This window comes from Prinia subflava, chromosome 2 (assembly GCF_021018805.1).
Source record: "Prinia subflava isolate CZ2003 ecotype Zambia chromosome 2, Cam_Psub_1.2, whole genome shotgun sequence".
In the NCBI taxonomy this organism is placed as follows: Eukaryota; Metazoa; Chordata; class Aves; order Passeriformes; family Cisticolidae; genus Prinia; species Prinia subflava.
Genome location: NC_086248.1, coordinates 3,684,994 through 3,700,290, shown reverse-complemented (window position 1 = coordinate 3,700,290; position 15,297 = coordinate 3,684,994). Strand labels below are relative to the sequence as shown.

General features: G+C 44.3%; 2 protein-coding genes across 3 annotated transcripts in view; both read right to left on the bottom strand.

The window, feature by feature from the left end:
* The window catches only part of PKHD1 (PKHD1 ciliary IPT domain containing fibrocystin/polyductin), a 247,190-nt gene that overhangs the window by 79,168 nt on the left and 152,725 nt on the right, over positions 1 to 15,297 (bottom strand). For both annotated transcript variants that reach the window (XM_063423458.1, XM_063423452.1), the window contains 2 exons: positions 11,317 to 11,430; positions 10,590 to 10,677 (listed from right to left, as the gene is read on the bottom strand). In XM_063423458.1, coding sequence (XP_063279528.1) covers positions 10,590 to 10,677; positions 11,317 to 11,430 — 202 coding nt within the window. The remainder of the gene's footprint in view (positions 1 to 10,589; positions 10,678 to 11,316; positions 11,431 to 15,297) is intronic.
* LOC134564548 (uncharacterized) lies at positions 11 to 6,568 on the bottom strand. The gene is made up of 2 exons (XM_063423444.1): positions 5,092 to 6,568; positions 11 to 1,748 (listed from the first exon to the last, which is right to left on the bottom strand). The coding sequence occupies exons 1-2, from the start codon at positions 5,156 to 5,158 to the stop codon at positions 379 to 381; spliced, it is 1,437 nt and encodes a 478-aa protein (XP_063279514.1). The 5' UTR covers positions 5,159 to 6,568; the 3' UTR covers positions 11 to 378.

The window sequence follows — 15,297 nt, the reverse complement described above, 5'->3', positions numbered from 1 at the left end:
AAAGTTAGCTGATATAAAACCTCTATTCCCCTCAAAGGGTCTCAGCTAGCTCAGCCCTTCTCAGGCCTTGGAGGATTATATCAAGAAAGACAGGATAAGGATTCAAAAGAGGCTCTCACCCTTTCTGCTGCTTTATTCCAGGTTGATGTTCCAGGAGAGAGAGAGCTCCCGGGGGACAGGGGACCCTTTATCTTAGGGTCTCTGAGGGAGGGGCTAGCTGGCACACAGCCAATGGGGTCAGAAGGGGAAGGAAGGGTCAGACTACATGACAGGAGTTCCAGGGGTCCCTGAGGGAGAAGAAACCATTTCCCCAGGGGGATGTAACATCTCCTCCTTTTTTTGTTTAAAAAGATACAGAGAGAAATTCTCAAATTCTGTTTAACACGGAGTGCGGGTTTCCCACCACTTATGGTTGGTAGGGAGACCGGACCGCTTTAGATTTGCCAACTCTATATGGTTGACTTCTGAGGTAGAAGATATGAGGCCATTAATAGCCTTGAAAATCAAACAGCGTAGGATTCCGAATGCTATGGTTACAAGGAAAAGGATAACAAAAAGTAACATAATTGTTTTGACTACAGAAGTCCACCACCCAGTGAGTCCCCAGCCCTTGAACAGTTCCTTGATCCAATCTTCTGATTCTTGCTTCACTTGTCCGATCATGTTGTTCATGCTTCGGAGGGCAGCATGGATGTTTGGAGCCTTTGAGGACAAATTCATGCAACAGAGTCCTTCAAATTCCTGGCATTCATGTCCATGTAATAGCAAGAGATAATCGATAGCAGCACGGTTCTGGATCGTGGCCTGTCTGGTAATCTCCTCGTCTTCTAGGAGGGAGCTGATGGCGATAGATGTTAAATTAGCCTGCTTGACCACCCAGCACTCTAGTTGGCCCAATTCACCTAGAGCTTTGGCTGCTGCTACCCACGGAAGAAACAGGGATACAGCAACTCTTTTTGACTTTGCCCAATGAAAAATGTCTGAATTACAATTTGGGTCCAAATTGTCAGCACTCCTTTTTTGAATTTTGTCAGCCGATTTGTTTTTGTGTGTCCATTCACGAATTAAAGTTTGGTTGGGTGTCAACACGGACAATCGCCCTATGGTACATGGCCCTCCGAAAAGCCGGGATGGAATTCCTGCCCATGCCCGATCCCCACAAACCAAGAACAATCCTCTAGGGAGGCTCCTGGGTTTGGAGTGGGATGGGTTGTCTGATGCAATGTGGCTTATATTATGACACCACCTCTTTGCAGTAAATTCTCCCCGGAACTGCTTTATAAGGTGGTACTCGTCAGTGCTAGAGGGTTTTGGGATGACAGAGAAATGGATGCAGTATGTGGCAGGGGAGGAACCCAATAGTTCTAACTCCTGGGGTTCATGAGCTACCCTGGGCAAACCCTGCACCCATTCCGCTAAGGGGTTCATGGCAAACACGTCTTGCTTCTGATGATCTTTGTGTGGTTGTGGGGTGTGTGCCTCTGGAATTTCGTTGGACCTGTATTTGTCCAAGCCTGCTGGAAATTCTCCAGCCTGCAAAGGAATTCCTACCAGACAGGTAGACATAGGATTCTTAGCTGCTGCAGTGGACAAACATATGTTTTCTTGCTGAAGTGTCTGTGCCAGGGTTACCCAGACGTTCTGACGTGGCTGAGGGATGATCCATGCAGCTGCCAGACTGTTCAGCATTAGCAGGATGACAACTTGGATGGGGTTCATCATAGGGTTGAGTGGGAGGTAGGTTTTCTCTGGAAGGGAAAAATAAACATTTTTAAAACATGTTAAAAGTTCCTGTTTCTGCCAGAAGGAATCCACCTCTAAGGAGGATCTTTCTCTTCCATCCGGCGGCGTCTTCTCTTCGAAGCATCGGTCACTTGCTTCTCGTCCCCTTCTGCTGGAGCTGGATTTTTGGGGACAAAAGGTTTCACCCACTTCTGGGGAATCCACCGAGGGCCTGAGGGAGTAGCCACACATGCATAGCCACGACCCCAGGTCACAAGCTCATAGGGACCTCTGGTTTCCCAAGTTTCAGGATCCCTAATCAAAACCGGTGGACGCTGAGACAATTTAAACTGATCACCACTGTTAAAATGACGTACCACAGGTGGACTCATGTTTTCAAATGAACAGTTCAGAAAATTGATGGTGAACATGGCTTTGCAGAGCTTCTGCTGTGGTGTCATCCACGAAGCCGAGCAGTTCTGCCTAGCCAGAACCTGTTTGAGCGTTTGGTGTGCACGCTCGATCACAGCTTGACCTGTGGGGGAGTGAGGGATGCCAGTTTTATGCTCCACTCCCCACTGCTGGACAAATTCTAGGAACTCCTTGGACACATACCCTGGGCCGTTATCAGTTTTGATTGTTTTTGGAATTCCCAACACTGCAAAGGCTTGCACTAGGTGCTGCTTGGCATGTATGGATTTTTCTCCTGCGTGGGCAGAGGCATACACTGCACCTGAATATGTGTCAATGCTCACATGAACATATTTGAGGCGACCAAAACTAGGAATGTGTGTGATGTCTGTTTGCCATACCTCACAGCTGCCCAGGCCCCTGGGGTTAACCCCCATGCCCATCGATGGCATGACCTGGAGCTGGCAGTTCGGACAGGTACCTACAATGGCTCGAGCCTGGCTCCGTGTTAGTTGGAATTGTCGGATCAGGGCTGGCACATTTTGATGGTAATGTTGGTGACTCAGTTTTGCCTGCTGGAAGACATCAGGGAGATGTGCCTTTTCAACTGGTGCAGCAAGGGAGTCTGCCTGGCGATTCCCCTCTGCGATCTCACCTGGCAAATCAGTGTGTGACCTCACATGCATCACGTAAAACGGGTGCTGTCGATGAGAAACCAAATAGATTAGCTTTGAAAGCAACCTGAAGAGATGTTCATTCTCTATTTCTTTGAGCACAGCCTGCTCCGCTCTGGACACTACTCCCGCCACATAGGCAGAGTCGGTTACCAAATTGATTGGTTCTGAGAACTTCTCAAAAGCTCTTACCACTGCGGCCAGTTCAGCCACTTGGGGGGATCCCTCCACAAACTCAACATCAGCTTCCCAATGCTGAGTCCGTGGGTTTCTCCAAGTCACCACGGACTTGTTTGAAGCCCCCGATGCGTCTGTGAAGACTGTGAGAGCTTTGAGTGGTCTCCGACTCCTTTTCTCATGAGGAATAAGGTGGAATTCCTCATTGAACAACTTGTGGGACGGGGCATGGACTGATATTTGTCCCCTGTAGCTGTCCAGAGATAGTTGGAGACTGGCATTGCTCTGCAGCAAATGCTCAAACATCTCTTTGGTCAATCTCTCAGGAGAGTTCTTTCCCTCCTCTGAAAGTCTGACCGGGAGGTGAATGCATGCAAAGTCACAACCTGCCAATTCACACAATCTTACCCTGGCCTTCCGAATCAGCTGTGCTATCAGCTCCTGTGGCTCTGTGATGGTCTTGGATCTTTGGTGGGAGAGGAAAACCCACTCTATTATCAACAGTGAATCTCTCTCTTCCTCGATCCACTGAAAGATCAAGCCATGCAGGTGTGGCAGTTTTCCTAGAACAATAAACTGGAAAGGCACCTTTGGCTCACACCGGTGAGCCTGTCTCTCTGACAAGGCTTTTTGTACCTTTTCGATTGCTGTCTTCGCCTCTGGGGTCAGCTCCCTGGGAGACGTCAGCTCCTTCTCCCCCTTCAATAAATTGAAGAGGGGTTCTAGATCTTGATTTGTGAGGCCTAGCCAGGGTCTTACCCAATTCAAGGACCCACACAGGGAGTGGAGATCTGCTAGAGTTTTTGGATTGCAGCCAATTTCTAAGCTCTGTGGAACCACAGTCCTTGCACTGATTTGCAAGCCCAGGTATTTCCAAGGTGGCATCCTTTGAACCTTGTCCTCCTGTAATTGAAATCCAGCAGAGGTTAAAACTTTAACCACTAGGTCAAGCGTGTGTTGGAGTATAGAGTCATTGGGGCCACACACTAGCACATCATCCATGTAGTGAAGGATGATGGCTTCTTTTCTCTGTGCGCGTATTGGAGACAGTAATGAGGCTACATATTGTTGGCATATAAAAGGACTCGATTTGAGACCCTGGGGAAGGACCCTCCAGTGATAACGCTTCATTGGGGCCTGTCTATTGACAGTGGGAACTGAGAAGGCAAACCTAGGGGCATCTTCAGGGTGCAATGGAATTTGGAAAAAACAGTCCTTGATGTCTAAGACAGCCAATTTCCAATCTCGGGGGAGCATTGTTGGAGTGGGCATCCCTGGTTGGAGGGGTCCCATGTCTTCTACTATTTTGTTAATTTCTCTTAGATCATGGAGCAACCTCCACTTATCCTTTCCCGGTTTCTTTATCACAAAGATCGGGAAATTCCAGGGGCTAGTTGTCTCCACAATGTGTCCCTGAGCCAATTGCTCTTCCACGAGTTTTTCCAGCGCCTTGAGCTTTTCTTTACTCAAAGGCCACTGTGCTACCCATCTGGGGGTGTTTTCCAACCACTTTAACTTCTGGGTAGGGCGCTCCACAGTGGCTACTTGCAAAAATCCTGGGGTGTTTTAGGAATGACCAATCGGACTCCCCACTGAGACATGGTGTCCCTCCCCCACAGTGGGGCGTTATAATCTGCTACGAAAGGACGGACATTCGCCACCTTTCCATCAGGTCCCTCAATTTGCACCACGTTTTTCGAAATCCTTGCCATTGAGATTCCTCCTATGCCCTGAAGTTTGCCTGCCACCGGCTCTAATTCCCAGTTTGAAGGCCACATGCTTTGTGGCAATACGGTGACCTGAGCTCCGGTGTCGAGTACTCCCGCCACTTGGAGGCGCTCTGACCCACAAATAATGTTGCACATCATAGAGGGTTTAGGTTCCCCCACCACCTCTGTCCAGTAGACCTCTGGTGATTTACCGTCTGCTGTGATCTCTGCTGGAACCGGAATGGCTTGGGCAAGAATCTGCCCCGCTATCAGATAAAAGGGTGGGTGCAAACAACGAGCCAACAACATGAGGCCTATTATTTTTCCCTTTATGGTCATGGGAGCTATCTCAATTTCCAAGGGTGTGTGTGCTGTGTCCCCAATAACAAAATACTCACTGTCCAATCCCACGTGGTAAACCGTCAGGTCCTGTGAGATGTTAGACAGGTCAACTGTTATAACCATCCACTCAGTAGATCTGAAATGGAAACCTTTGGTAGTTACAAGTCTAAAACGGCCAAGTGGCTGCCAAACCTTGTTAGTTGAGCATTTAACATTTACATTTTTCTGCACCCCCACACCCCGTGACCTGCCCTCCCCCCCCTTTTTCTTTAAGAGAGAAGCTTTTGCCAATGTGAGTCCCGCTACATTTATATCTTTGCGCGTTGTAGTATCAACCGCGGGCACGCGCTGTAAATTCAGTTTTTTTGTTTGTTGGATTTCTTCTGCTTCTGCGTCTGGGGGCAGGATCTGGCGAAGTGTCCTGGTTTCTTGCAGCGGAGGCAGATGATGCGCTGCAGCTGGTCTGGTGGCATCTGTGGCCTGCTGGGGTGTGGTCTAGCAGGGGCTGTATGCTGTGGGTGTGTTGTTCCAGGGTGTCTTTCAGAAGTGCAGAACAGTTCTGCCCGTCTGGAACAAGCTTCTATCATCTGGGACAGAGTAGGTGGTGGGTCCAAGGGGAGAGTGAGGATAATTCTACGACAGGTCTCATTAGCATTTCTTTGAGCCATCTCTTTGATCAGCTCTGCCTGCACCACGGGATCTGGTATTTGGTGTTCCACCTGTGTCCTCAGACGATCAACAAACTGTAAGAAATTCTCCGTAGGAAATTGTTTAACATTGACATAACTTCCTTTCCCTTCCCTTGATGGTAGCTGATAAAACATTTTCTCTGCAACATTGCTAATCCTAAGTAAAATTTGTTTGGATAATACTCGGGTTTGTTTTTCAGGGCAAGCCCATGCACCCTCACCACACAGATGTTCAAATGTAATATCATTATTCTCAGTGTCTTTAGCCATATTAGGGTTTTGCTGAATCTCCTGTAAAAGTGTTCTTAAAGCTCTTTTCCACATATTGTCCCACAGATCATACTCTGAGGGAGATAACAGACATCTGAATAAGTCCTTAATATCATTAGGAACCATTTCATTAGAATCAAATGTGGCTCTAAACATCCCTTTAAAGATGGGGGTGTCCCTGCCAAACTCACGTTGTACTTTGCATAGTTCTTTCTTGTCTTGGTAGGAGAGGGGCTGGTATTGCCGAGTACCCTGCCTCCTGCCTACATATGCTACTGGAGCTACAGAGAAAATGGGTTCATCTGCATTTGCCAAGGGTCTGGAAGCTGCTGCCGGTCCCCCCGTGTCTGGGGATATCGGGGTTACAGCGTTAGCAGTCCCTTGGGGGAGGGGAAGGAAAGGCGTGCTCTGTCCGTGCTGGCTGGGCAGCCCAGGCTGTCCCCCTCCCCCCGCCGTGTGGCAATCATACCCCCCGCCGTGGCCGTGCAGGGTGGGGGGGGCGGCCCTCTCCCTGCTGCCGGGGAGGCAGGAGGAGGAGGGGCCAGCCCCCTCTGAGCCGCCGCAGCAGCCGGGAAGGAGGCCGTGGGAGGAGGGGTGGGGTGGGGCTGCCGGAGGCCAGCAGGGGTTGGCACAGGGGTATGGGGTGGGGGCGGGGGCAGAGGGAGGGGGTTGGGGAGGGAAGGGGTCGTGGGGGGAGGGTCGGGGCACATGGCAGCCGCCATTGTTCTCTGCCACGAGGAGGGGGTCTCGTAGGGACTCTGCCGCGTCGCAGAAGTCCCGGGCCGCCCCTGCCCCCCCGTTGTGATCATGGGGAGAGAAACTGGCATTGTTAAAAGGATCCCGGGACAAAGGTAAACCCGGGTATAAAGGTGGATTAGAGGGAGGATTACATGGGGTAAGTTTTTGCTCCTGGCTGGGTTTGTTCAACTCTAAAAGATGTCTACGAGCTTGCAAAAATATTGGGATAAATACAGAAGCGGCGTGATCATTATTTTGGACTTTATCCGTGATCACCGTACCCACGTAATCCCAAAAAGAAACAGTATCTATCTGTAGCAATTCAGCTTCAGTAAATTCATGTTCTAACCAGCGAACAAAACGTTTTTGCAGCCTTTTGGAAATTTTAACGTTAATTAAAAGGTCCTGGAGTTGTTTTAATATACTCTTTTGAGGAGCTGATAGCTGCATGCCCATGATTCGATATTATTGAAAGCTATTAGCTCAAAATCCAGCCTCCAGCTGTTAAAGTCAGCTGTATGTAACTCCTGTGTCTCCTATAACCAGAGAGAACAGGCAGGGAAAACTCCGGGGCTGCGGTCACGCGTCCGCGCCGTTTCTCCAGCCCCGGTGGCACCGGGGGGGTCCCCGCCGCCTTGCTTGGCCGATGGGATACGTGCCCGGGCCGGGGTTTCCCCAAAAAGCAGGGCTCCTTGTGCGGAGCCGCCCCACGGGTCCGCGGGCTGCGGCAATCAGAAACGAAAGAAAAAAAAAAGAAAAAAAAATCCCCGCCGCAGGGTCCTAAAAACCACCCGCTGCTACTAGCAAGGTAAAATGACGCCCTCCCAGTTTGCGGTACCGATCAAACGGAGGACTTTACCTGGTCCGTGGTATCATCTGCTGAGTCAGAAGCAACTGAAGGTCCTGTCTCTAGCTCACTCGTGGGTGGGCAACCACAAGCTACGAGCTTATCCCTACTCACCTATAGCTACAACATGTGGCCAAAGTGCCTAGGGTAATTGAACTTCCCAAAAAGCTTTTAAGACCATGAAAGGTCTCCAGCTCCGCATGGGTTTCTATATTAATACCCACTTGGGCGTCAATTGATATAAAACCTCTATTCCCCTCAAAGGGTCTCAGCTAGCTCAGCCCTTCTCAGGCCTTGGAGGATTATATCAAGAAAGACAGGATAAGGATTCAAAAGAGGCTCTCACCCTTTCTGCTGCTTTATTCCAGGTTGATGTTCCAGGAGAGAGAGAGCTCCCGGGGGACAGGGGACCCTTTATCTTAGGGTCTCTGAGGGAGGGGCTAGCTGGCACACAGCCAATGGGGTCAGAAGGGGAAGGAAGGGTCAGACTACATGACAGGAGTTCCAGGGGTCCCTGAGGGAGAAGAAACCATTTCCCCAGGGGGATGTAACAGTTAGCTTTGGATTTAGGTTAGACAACAAGGCTGTCTGCACTTGGCATCTAAGCTTCCTCTAGAGCTTGTTGGTGCAGTCAGTAGTGAGTGAAAGGCAAAGCAGCTCTCTGAATTGGGCATTTTGAGCAGGATTTGATTCCCTAAACAAGAGCACCTCTTGCTATCTGAGGTATCCCAGGGTATCTAAAACATCAGCTGGCAGATGTGACAGGACTGGCTCCTGGAGCATTCCTGGAGACAAACGTACAAGCCATAGAGGAGCCCCAAAATCATCTCATATGAGCCCAAAAACCTCAAATGGGCCCAAACCATCTGTTCAGGAGCCTGAATCCTGCCCTTGATAGCTAAATACCCTCTAGGCACCAGCACTTAAAACTTTGCTGGCTACTGAACATTGCACAGAGTCCTGCATTTATTTGTTTTAATCTTGAATGGAAGGTCCCCTTTTATAGTCAAAGTTGTATTAGTAATTCCAGGGGGGTTTTAGCTTCACATAAGGAAAAAAAAAAGCATTTAGTGACAGCAAAATGGATAATGATCAGTGTTTATCTCTATTTGATAAACACCTTGTCCTGTTACAGGGTGACTGCTGCAGGTGATGATCCAAACTCCCCAGGGAATTATTGAGCAAAAAGGGCACTGAGTGAATTTAGGCAATGCCTCACATTCACTCTGGAGTGACAGAAGACAGAGAGATTTTCAGGTTTTCAAGGTTTTCCAGAGTCTCTTTCCCCAATATTTTTCAAAGATAAGTAGGTTCCAGATGAGCACTTAGAGTATACAACACCTGTGAATATTCAGTAGAGAAATCCATCAAAAATTTATTACCTTTTTGTTTTGGGGGTGTTTTTTGTTGTTTTTGTTGTTGTTGTTGTTTGTTTGTGTTTTGGGGAGTTTGTTGTTGGGGTTTTGTTGTTGTTGTTGTTTTTTGTTTGTTTGTTTTTTGCTTTTTGGGTTGTTTTTGTTGTTGTTGTTGTTGAGTTTGTTGTGGGTTTTTTTGGAGGAATCACTGTAATATCTTCTGAAATGGCAGGAAAGTCCTTCCTGAACTTATGACCTGATCCATACTCAAAAAGAATACAGAGCAGCTTTTCTCCTTCAATAAAATCCACTTCCTTCAGCTTTCATTTTCCTTCAGCTTTCATATTCCAGCACTGATTTACCTATTTCCTGTATCAAACCACACTAACTCTTATCTGGCTGTTCGTAGACTTTTAATGAAAAATAGGGTTTGGGTTATTTCCCTTTATTTTAACAACTGAAACAACTCTTTGTGCTGCATTTAATGTGCATACATTAACTGCAAACACTTGTATCTTAGCACCTCATGATATTTCATATAAAATATCTGGGCAGCAACCCAGATCTAGCCTGGATCCATTTCATCCAAGTGTTTTACTGGCATGCTTCAGTCAAGAATCTGCTTACTCTGATCTCTCATCTTAGTCAGGGAAGAAGAATTTCCAGGGGTGATTCTGAAGTTGCAGGGTTTGGATGAGGATCAGCTACGCAGCAATTCCTAAACAATTAATCTGTGCTCTGAGAGAGCTCACACACAACAGGTGAGCCTTGCTGGTGAAGTCTTTGTGCTTCCACAGCTCATCTTTAAAATAATTTACAGAATTATTTCTTCTCTAAATGGTGACACCTCTACCCTGATGGGAGCTCTTCAAATGAGGCTTTGTTACGCCTGGCTAAAAGAGAGAAAAAGGAGGGAAGGAAGGAAGGAAGGAAGGAAGGAAGGAAGGAAGGAAGGAAGGAAGGAAGGAAGGAAGGAAGGAAGGAAGGAAGGAAGGAAGGAAGGAAGGAAGGAAGGAAGGAAGGAAGGAAGGAAGGAAGGAAGGAAGGAAGGAAGGAAGGAAGGAAGGAAGGAAGGAAGGAAGGAAGGAAGGAAGGAAGGAAGGAAGGAAGGAAGGAAGGAAGGAAGGAAGGAAGGAAGGAAGGAAGGAAGGAAGGAAGGAAGGAAGGAAGGAAGGAAGGAAGGAAGGAAGGAAGGAAGGAAGGAAGGAAGGAAGGAAGGAAGGAAGGAAGGAAGGAAGGAAGGAAGGAAGGAAGGAAGGAAGGAAGGAAGGAAGGAAGGAAGGAAGGAAGGAAGGAAGGAAGGAAGGAAGGAAGGAAGGAAGGAAGGAAGGAAGGAAGGAAGGAAGGAAGGAAGGAAGGAAGGAAGGAAGGAAGGAAGGAAGGAAGGAAGGAAGTCTCAGCTTGAGTTACCCTTAAAATTTAGATTTCTTTAGAATTAAAGTTCATCTGGGTTGGAACGGACCTTAAAGTTTATCAGCTTCCCCATCACGGTGCAATTTTCTGTTTCCTAGGTTGTTTCTGTCTATCTAGATATAATTCAAACAGAGCCCATCACAAAGGAAAAGAATAATGTAACTCACAGGAATATTAAATACAAGTCATAGGAACAGGAGCCAAAATTTAATATTTGAAAGCACATTTAGGCAAAATACCACCTTTCATTGCCAGGAGCAACATTATTTCCCAGATGTGTCCAAGGCATCTTAGGATAAGCACTATAAATTTGCACCTGTCCATAAACTCCTGGAAAAAAAAAAAAAAAAAAAAAAAAGAAAGAACAGAAGGAGTATTTCAAAGGTTAAGGGTAAAAGAGACTTGAGAAGAACTGAAGCAATAACTAAATATATGGAAATCTTTATATTTATTAAAGTATATTTCTATATTTTATGAGAAGTGTAAGAACAGCACAAAGCCTCCACTCAAAATACAAAGTGAAGGAGCAATAAATCCTCAATAAAGTAAAATGACCATCTTGTACAGGCAAGAGAGGGGATTTTACCACAGAAGTCTCATTGACACAAATTAGAATTGAAGGAATTGCAGACAATGATATGTACCACTAAAAAAATTATCTAAGTAAACAAATTAGGTCAAAACTCCAGGATTGAAAGATACAAATATTATGCAGCTATTAGTAATCTTTCCTGACAATGAAATTTTTTTTTTTTCTCTCTTCTGGAAAAAGGATCCAAAGAGGAAAAATTCAAAATACAGAAACTTTTCACACAGATGATATGTCCCAGAAGATTAAATGTTAGGTCTAAAATATGTGTACTTTTATTTGAGGTTTATCTGTACAACATAGCAACAGTCTCAAGAGTGGTAGATTTGGATATTACCAAAAATTAATTTCCTGTGAAAAGTGGAATTCATGTTTCATACCAATACTTCCTGCGTGGACATTTACATCCTCCAGACGATCACAGTGAATCCCTTCAGATGCCCGAAGAAGGAACAGCAGCTTTAAATCCCTTTCTAGGGGATGTTGGGAAGAACCTGCAATAAAGACAAAACAGCATCAAACCCACCACAAAAGTATCCGTGACTTCTGTGATGCTGAAAATGGGAGGGAAACTTGGGGGGAAATACGTGTGAATCTGATTTTAAAGAAATATCCAAATGTCTGAATTAATATTTCCTTTCTCAACCAGTTTTTGTCTTTTTGCTCCTTCACAGTTTCACCAGTTCCAGGGTAATTGTGCAGCAAGGATGGGAAAAATGGAAAGACTGAGGGGAAAATACAGGAAAAAAGAAAGTGCCTGAGAAGTTTTGGTGTGTGCAATGGTGATAAGTCTGCACAGTAAACTGTATTCCAACTTTGCCTTCATTTCTTTCACCAAGGATAGTTTACAGTTTCTGAGGAAAATGGCCCAGCACTAAACAGATACTAAGAAGGAAAAAGTAGGACAGTTTTTGCCCTGGAGAAATGTATGCGGAGTCCAGTAAAGGAGTTCAGCGTTCCTTTAAAATTAGAGATTAAATCAATTATGCAACAGAAAATTGCAGCAGATGTAGAACTAAAATATATATATGTATCTGTACAAAATTAGCCGGCCTGTCATGTTCTTTTAATATTTAAAAATTACTAGTTTGGAAAAGAGAGCTGATTTTGTATCCTGAAGAAACACTTTGCTTTAAGAGCCTTTTTTTATTTGAGTGGAATCAATAAAACAATTCATTGTTCCCCACCAGCGACTGACTGATAGCTGAGGATATTTAAATTCTCTGTACAGCTTTTTAATGGGTAAAAGGGAAACAGTACAAGATTTGAATGTTCCCCATCCAATATATCTCCCACCAGTGAGCTCATATATTCTCTGGGGACATGGAGGGAATTATCTTTCAGTGTCCATCGTCCTCCCAAACCATCTTTGATTTCCTTGTTTAAATTCTCATAACTGTGGTTTGAACAGAGGAAAACCAGGAATTAGGTTGGGTCCAAATATGCTTTCACAATTTCTCATATTTTTTACTCCTGGTTACAAAGCATTTGCTATTCTAGTTAAGTCACTTAAAATCATCTCAGATATCCTATTCTCAGCTCAGTTTTAAAACCTTTTTAAAGTAGGTTTCCAACCTCAACAATCACTTACAAAGGATTGGAAATGGAGATTCTATAGAATGAATTGGAAGTTTTCCCACCCTTAAAAAAACTACATCTGCATTTAGCTAAAAATCATAAATTTTAGTCCAAAAAACCCACAACATATTAAGAAATGTTACCCTTGTTAAAAAAAGCCAAAACCGCGCCAATAAAAGATACAGTCAGAGAAACAAAGGTCATAATAAAACTATTTATAATGGAAAATAAAATAAAATTAAATTAAATAATAAAATAAAATAAAATAAAATAAAATAAAATAAAATAAAATAAAATAAAATAAAATAAAATAAAATAAAATAAAATAAAATAAAATAAAATAAAATAAAATAATAAGGAAGATAATATTCACAGAAATTCTTCAGTGGCTGGAAACTGTAATTGGTAAATGACACAAAAGAACACAGAAGTCATCAATCAGTAGAAAATTTCTATTTCTTTTAAGAATATTTAGAAGAAAAATAGGTTTAATACTTGCTTATTGCCATCAATAGTTCCATGGGTTTAAATCAATGGATTTCAGTAACTTGAATGGATGTGCTAGAGGAGAGTTTTCCAGGAAACCCACTGGACTATTAAGGTGGACTCTTCAACAATTTTGGGATCACTCACAATGTCTGAGTGCCCTTGAAGAAAGCTAATATTGCACCAATATTTCAAACAAAGATAAAAGTAAGAGCCCCAGGTAGTTATAGGCCTGTCAACTTGACACTGATTCCAGGGGAAAAATAAATAAAAATGGAATGTCCAACTCCGAACACAATTAATAAATCATTAAAGGTGGATGATATAATTAATGCCAATCAACCTGCTCTTATGGAAAAAAAGGTCCTGTGAAACTTCCTTGTTATCATCTCCTAATGAGATTACAGGTCTAGTTGATAAAGATAATAGCTTTGATATCATATAATTGGCTTCTCTAAGGCACTTGGCTTAGTAGCACAAAACTTTGTGATTAACAAACTACACGAGAACAGCACTAACATGGCACACACTGATTTACAGCCTGAGTGGCTGGAGTGGGGACATGGACTCAGCCAGGCCTGCTCCTGCAAACCCTGTGGAATTCAATGTTTTATTAGGGACCCAAACCTGTATGAAGATACTGAAAGGAAGCAGATAAACTGACACAAACAGAGAGCACAGCTACAGGGATGGTCTAGGAAAGCCAGCAGGAATTTTGAAGTGAAAAATTAGGAAAAAAGTGAATAATGCTCAAGGGGACCCTGCTTGAGCAGGGTGGTTGGATTAGATGACTTCCAGCAATCCATTCCAACTTTACCCATTCTGTGATTCTCTCACATTAAACATAATAAGGCAAGAGGTCTTGAAAAGGTAAGAATCTCTCTGGGAGTGAATGGAGAAGAATGAACAACAAAGGGAGAAGCTGAGTAAGGTCTCAGATACACACTTTGGCCAACTCTAAATAGATTCCAGCAGAATGGCCCATGAAAATGAAGATATGGAAGCAGCAGCCACCTCAGCTTACTCATAAGAGGAACCCAAAATAGTTGATTCACACAAATCACAGGAGCTGGTTAAGTTTCAGAACCTTATGAAGTAACTGGCTATGAATTCACAGCTTGTGTAATACACAATTTTGTTGGATACAGCAACTTGCCACAAACAACAAGAATCATGATTTCTGCAACATGTCAGTGAAGGATCTGAGCTTTAAGTGTCCCTCTTTGGTTGTGAAAAGTTCAGGTTTCTTGTTCCACTTTTCAGTGGTGAGCAAGTCCTACATAAGATCACACCAAGCTGCCCAATTCCCCATCCTATACAAGTGGAAATGGATCCCCTTCCATGCTCCTGCTCCAGCTGGAAGCCCTGCCAATTTGATGAGCAACCTGATTGATCATAAAGTGAGATAATAACGTGCTGCTGGCAGAGAACCAGGAAAAAAGGATTCTGCAACCTGGAGATTACCAAAAGCTGGTGGAAATATCTGGTGAGATGTGCAGAAAATGTCAGGAGGCACTAAAGGGAGGCAGGGCTCCCTCAAACATGTGTTCTTCCAATTGCACTACACAGTACAAAAATCCCCAAAGATATATGATTATCCTGTGTTAATAAACAACCTGAGGTGTTAATAAATTCACCTCTGATTACACACTGTCCTGAAGAAGTGTGAGATCCAAATTTTGAGATTGCAACACAGATCTGTTAGCACAAGGGTTTCAGCTGGTTCATAATCCTTCATCAGGTCTAATCCCTGGAGAGGAGAAAAACTACTATGAGAAAAAGGAGGGAATGAAAAGAGATCAGAAATAGAGATGTGTTTTCTCTATCCAGATTTTCCTTTATTCTGGACTGTGGTCTGGATCTGGTTTGTTGAGCTTTAAAAGCATTTTCCATTGTTTTCTTATTTCGGTTCTGTTCCAGATGTTCCTCCTGACAGATTTGTGCTGTATTGTTTTGGGTTTCGTTCCATAGCTAAATCCATTCAATTCTTTCCTAGAATAGTGGGTGTTTCCTCCCTTCTAGCCTTGTCTTTTTTTCACAACATAACACTCTGCAACAGCTGTTGCATATAAGGGCAACAAAATAATATCTCTGAGATAAGATCTCCTCCCTTCACCTGGCAAAACAGATTTTACTGAGTATCTTGCTGAGCCCACCTCCTCTATCTCTTTCTCCTGAATCCAAAATTTCTTGGACTCTAAGTGCCTGTCTATTTTAAAAACTCTGTCATACTGTCACCAGAAAGTCGAAGGAGCTTTTCTTCATAGTTAATGCACAGCTGGACAGCACCTACTGTT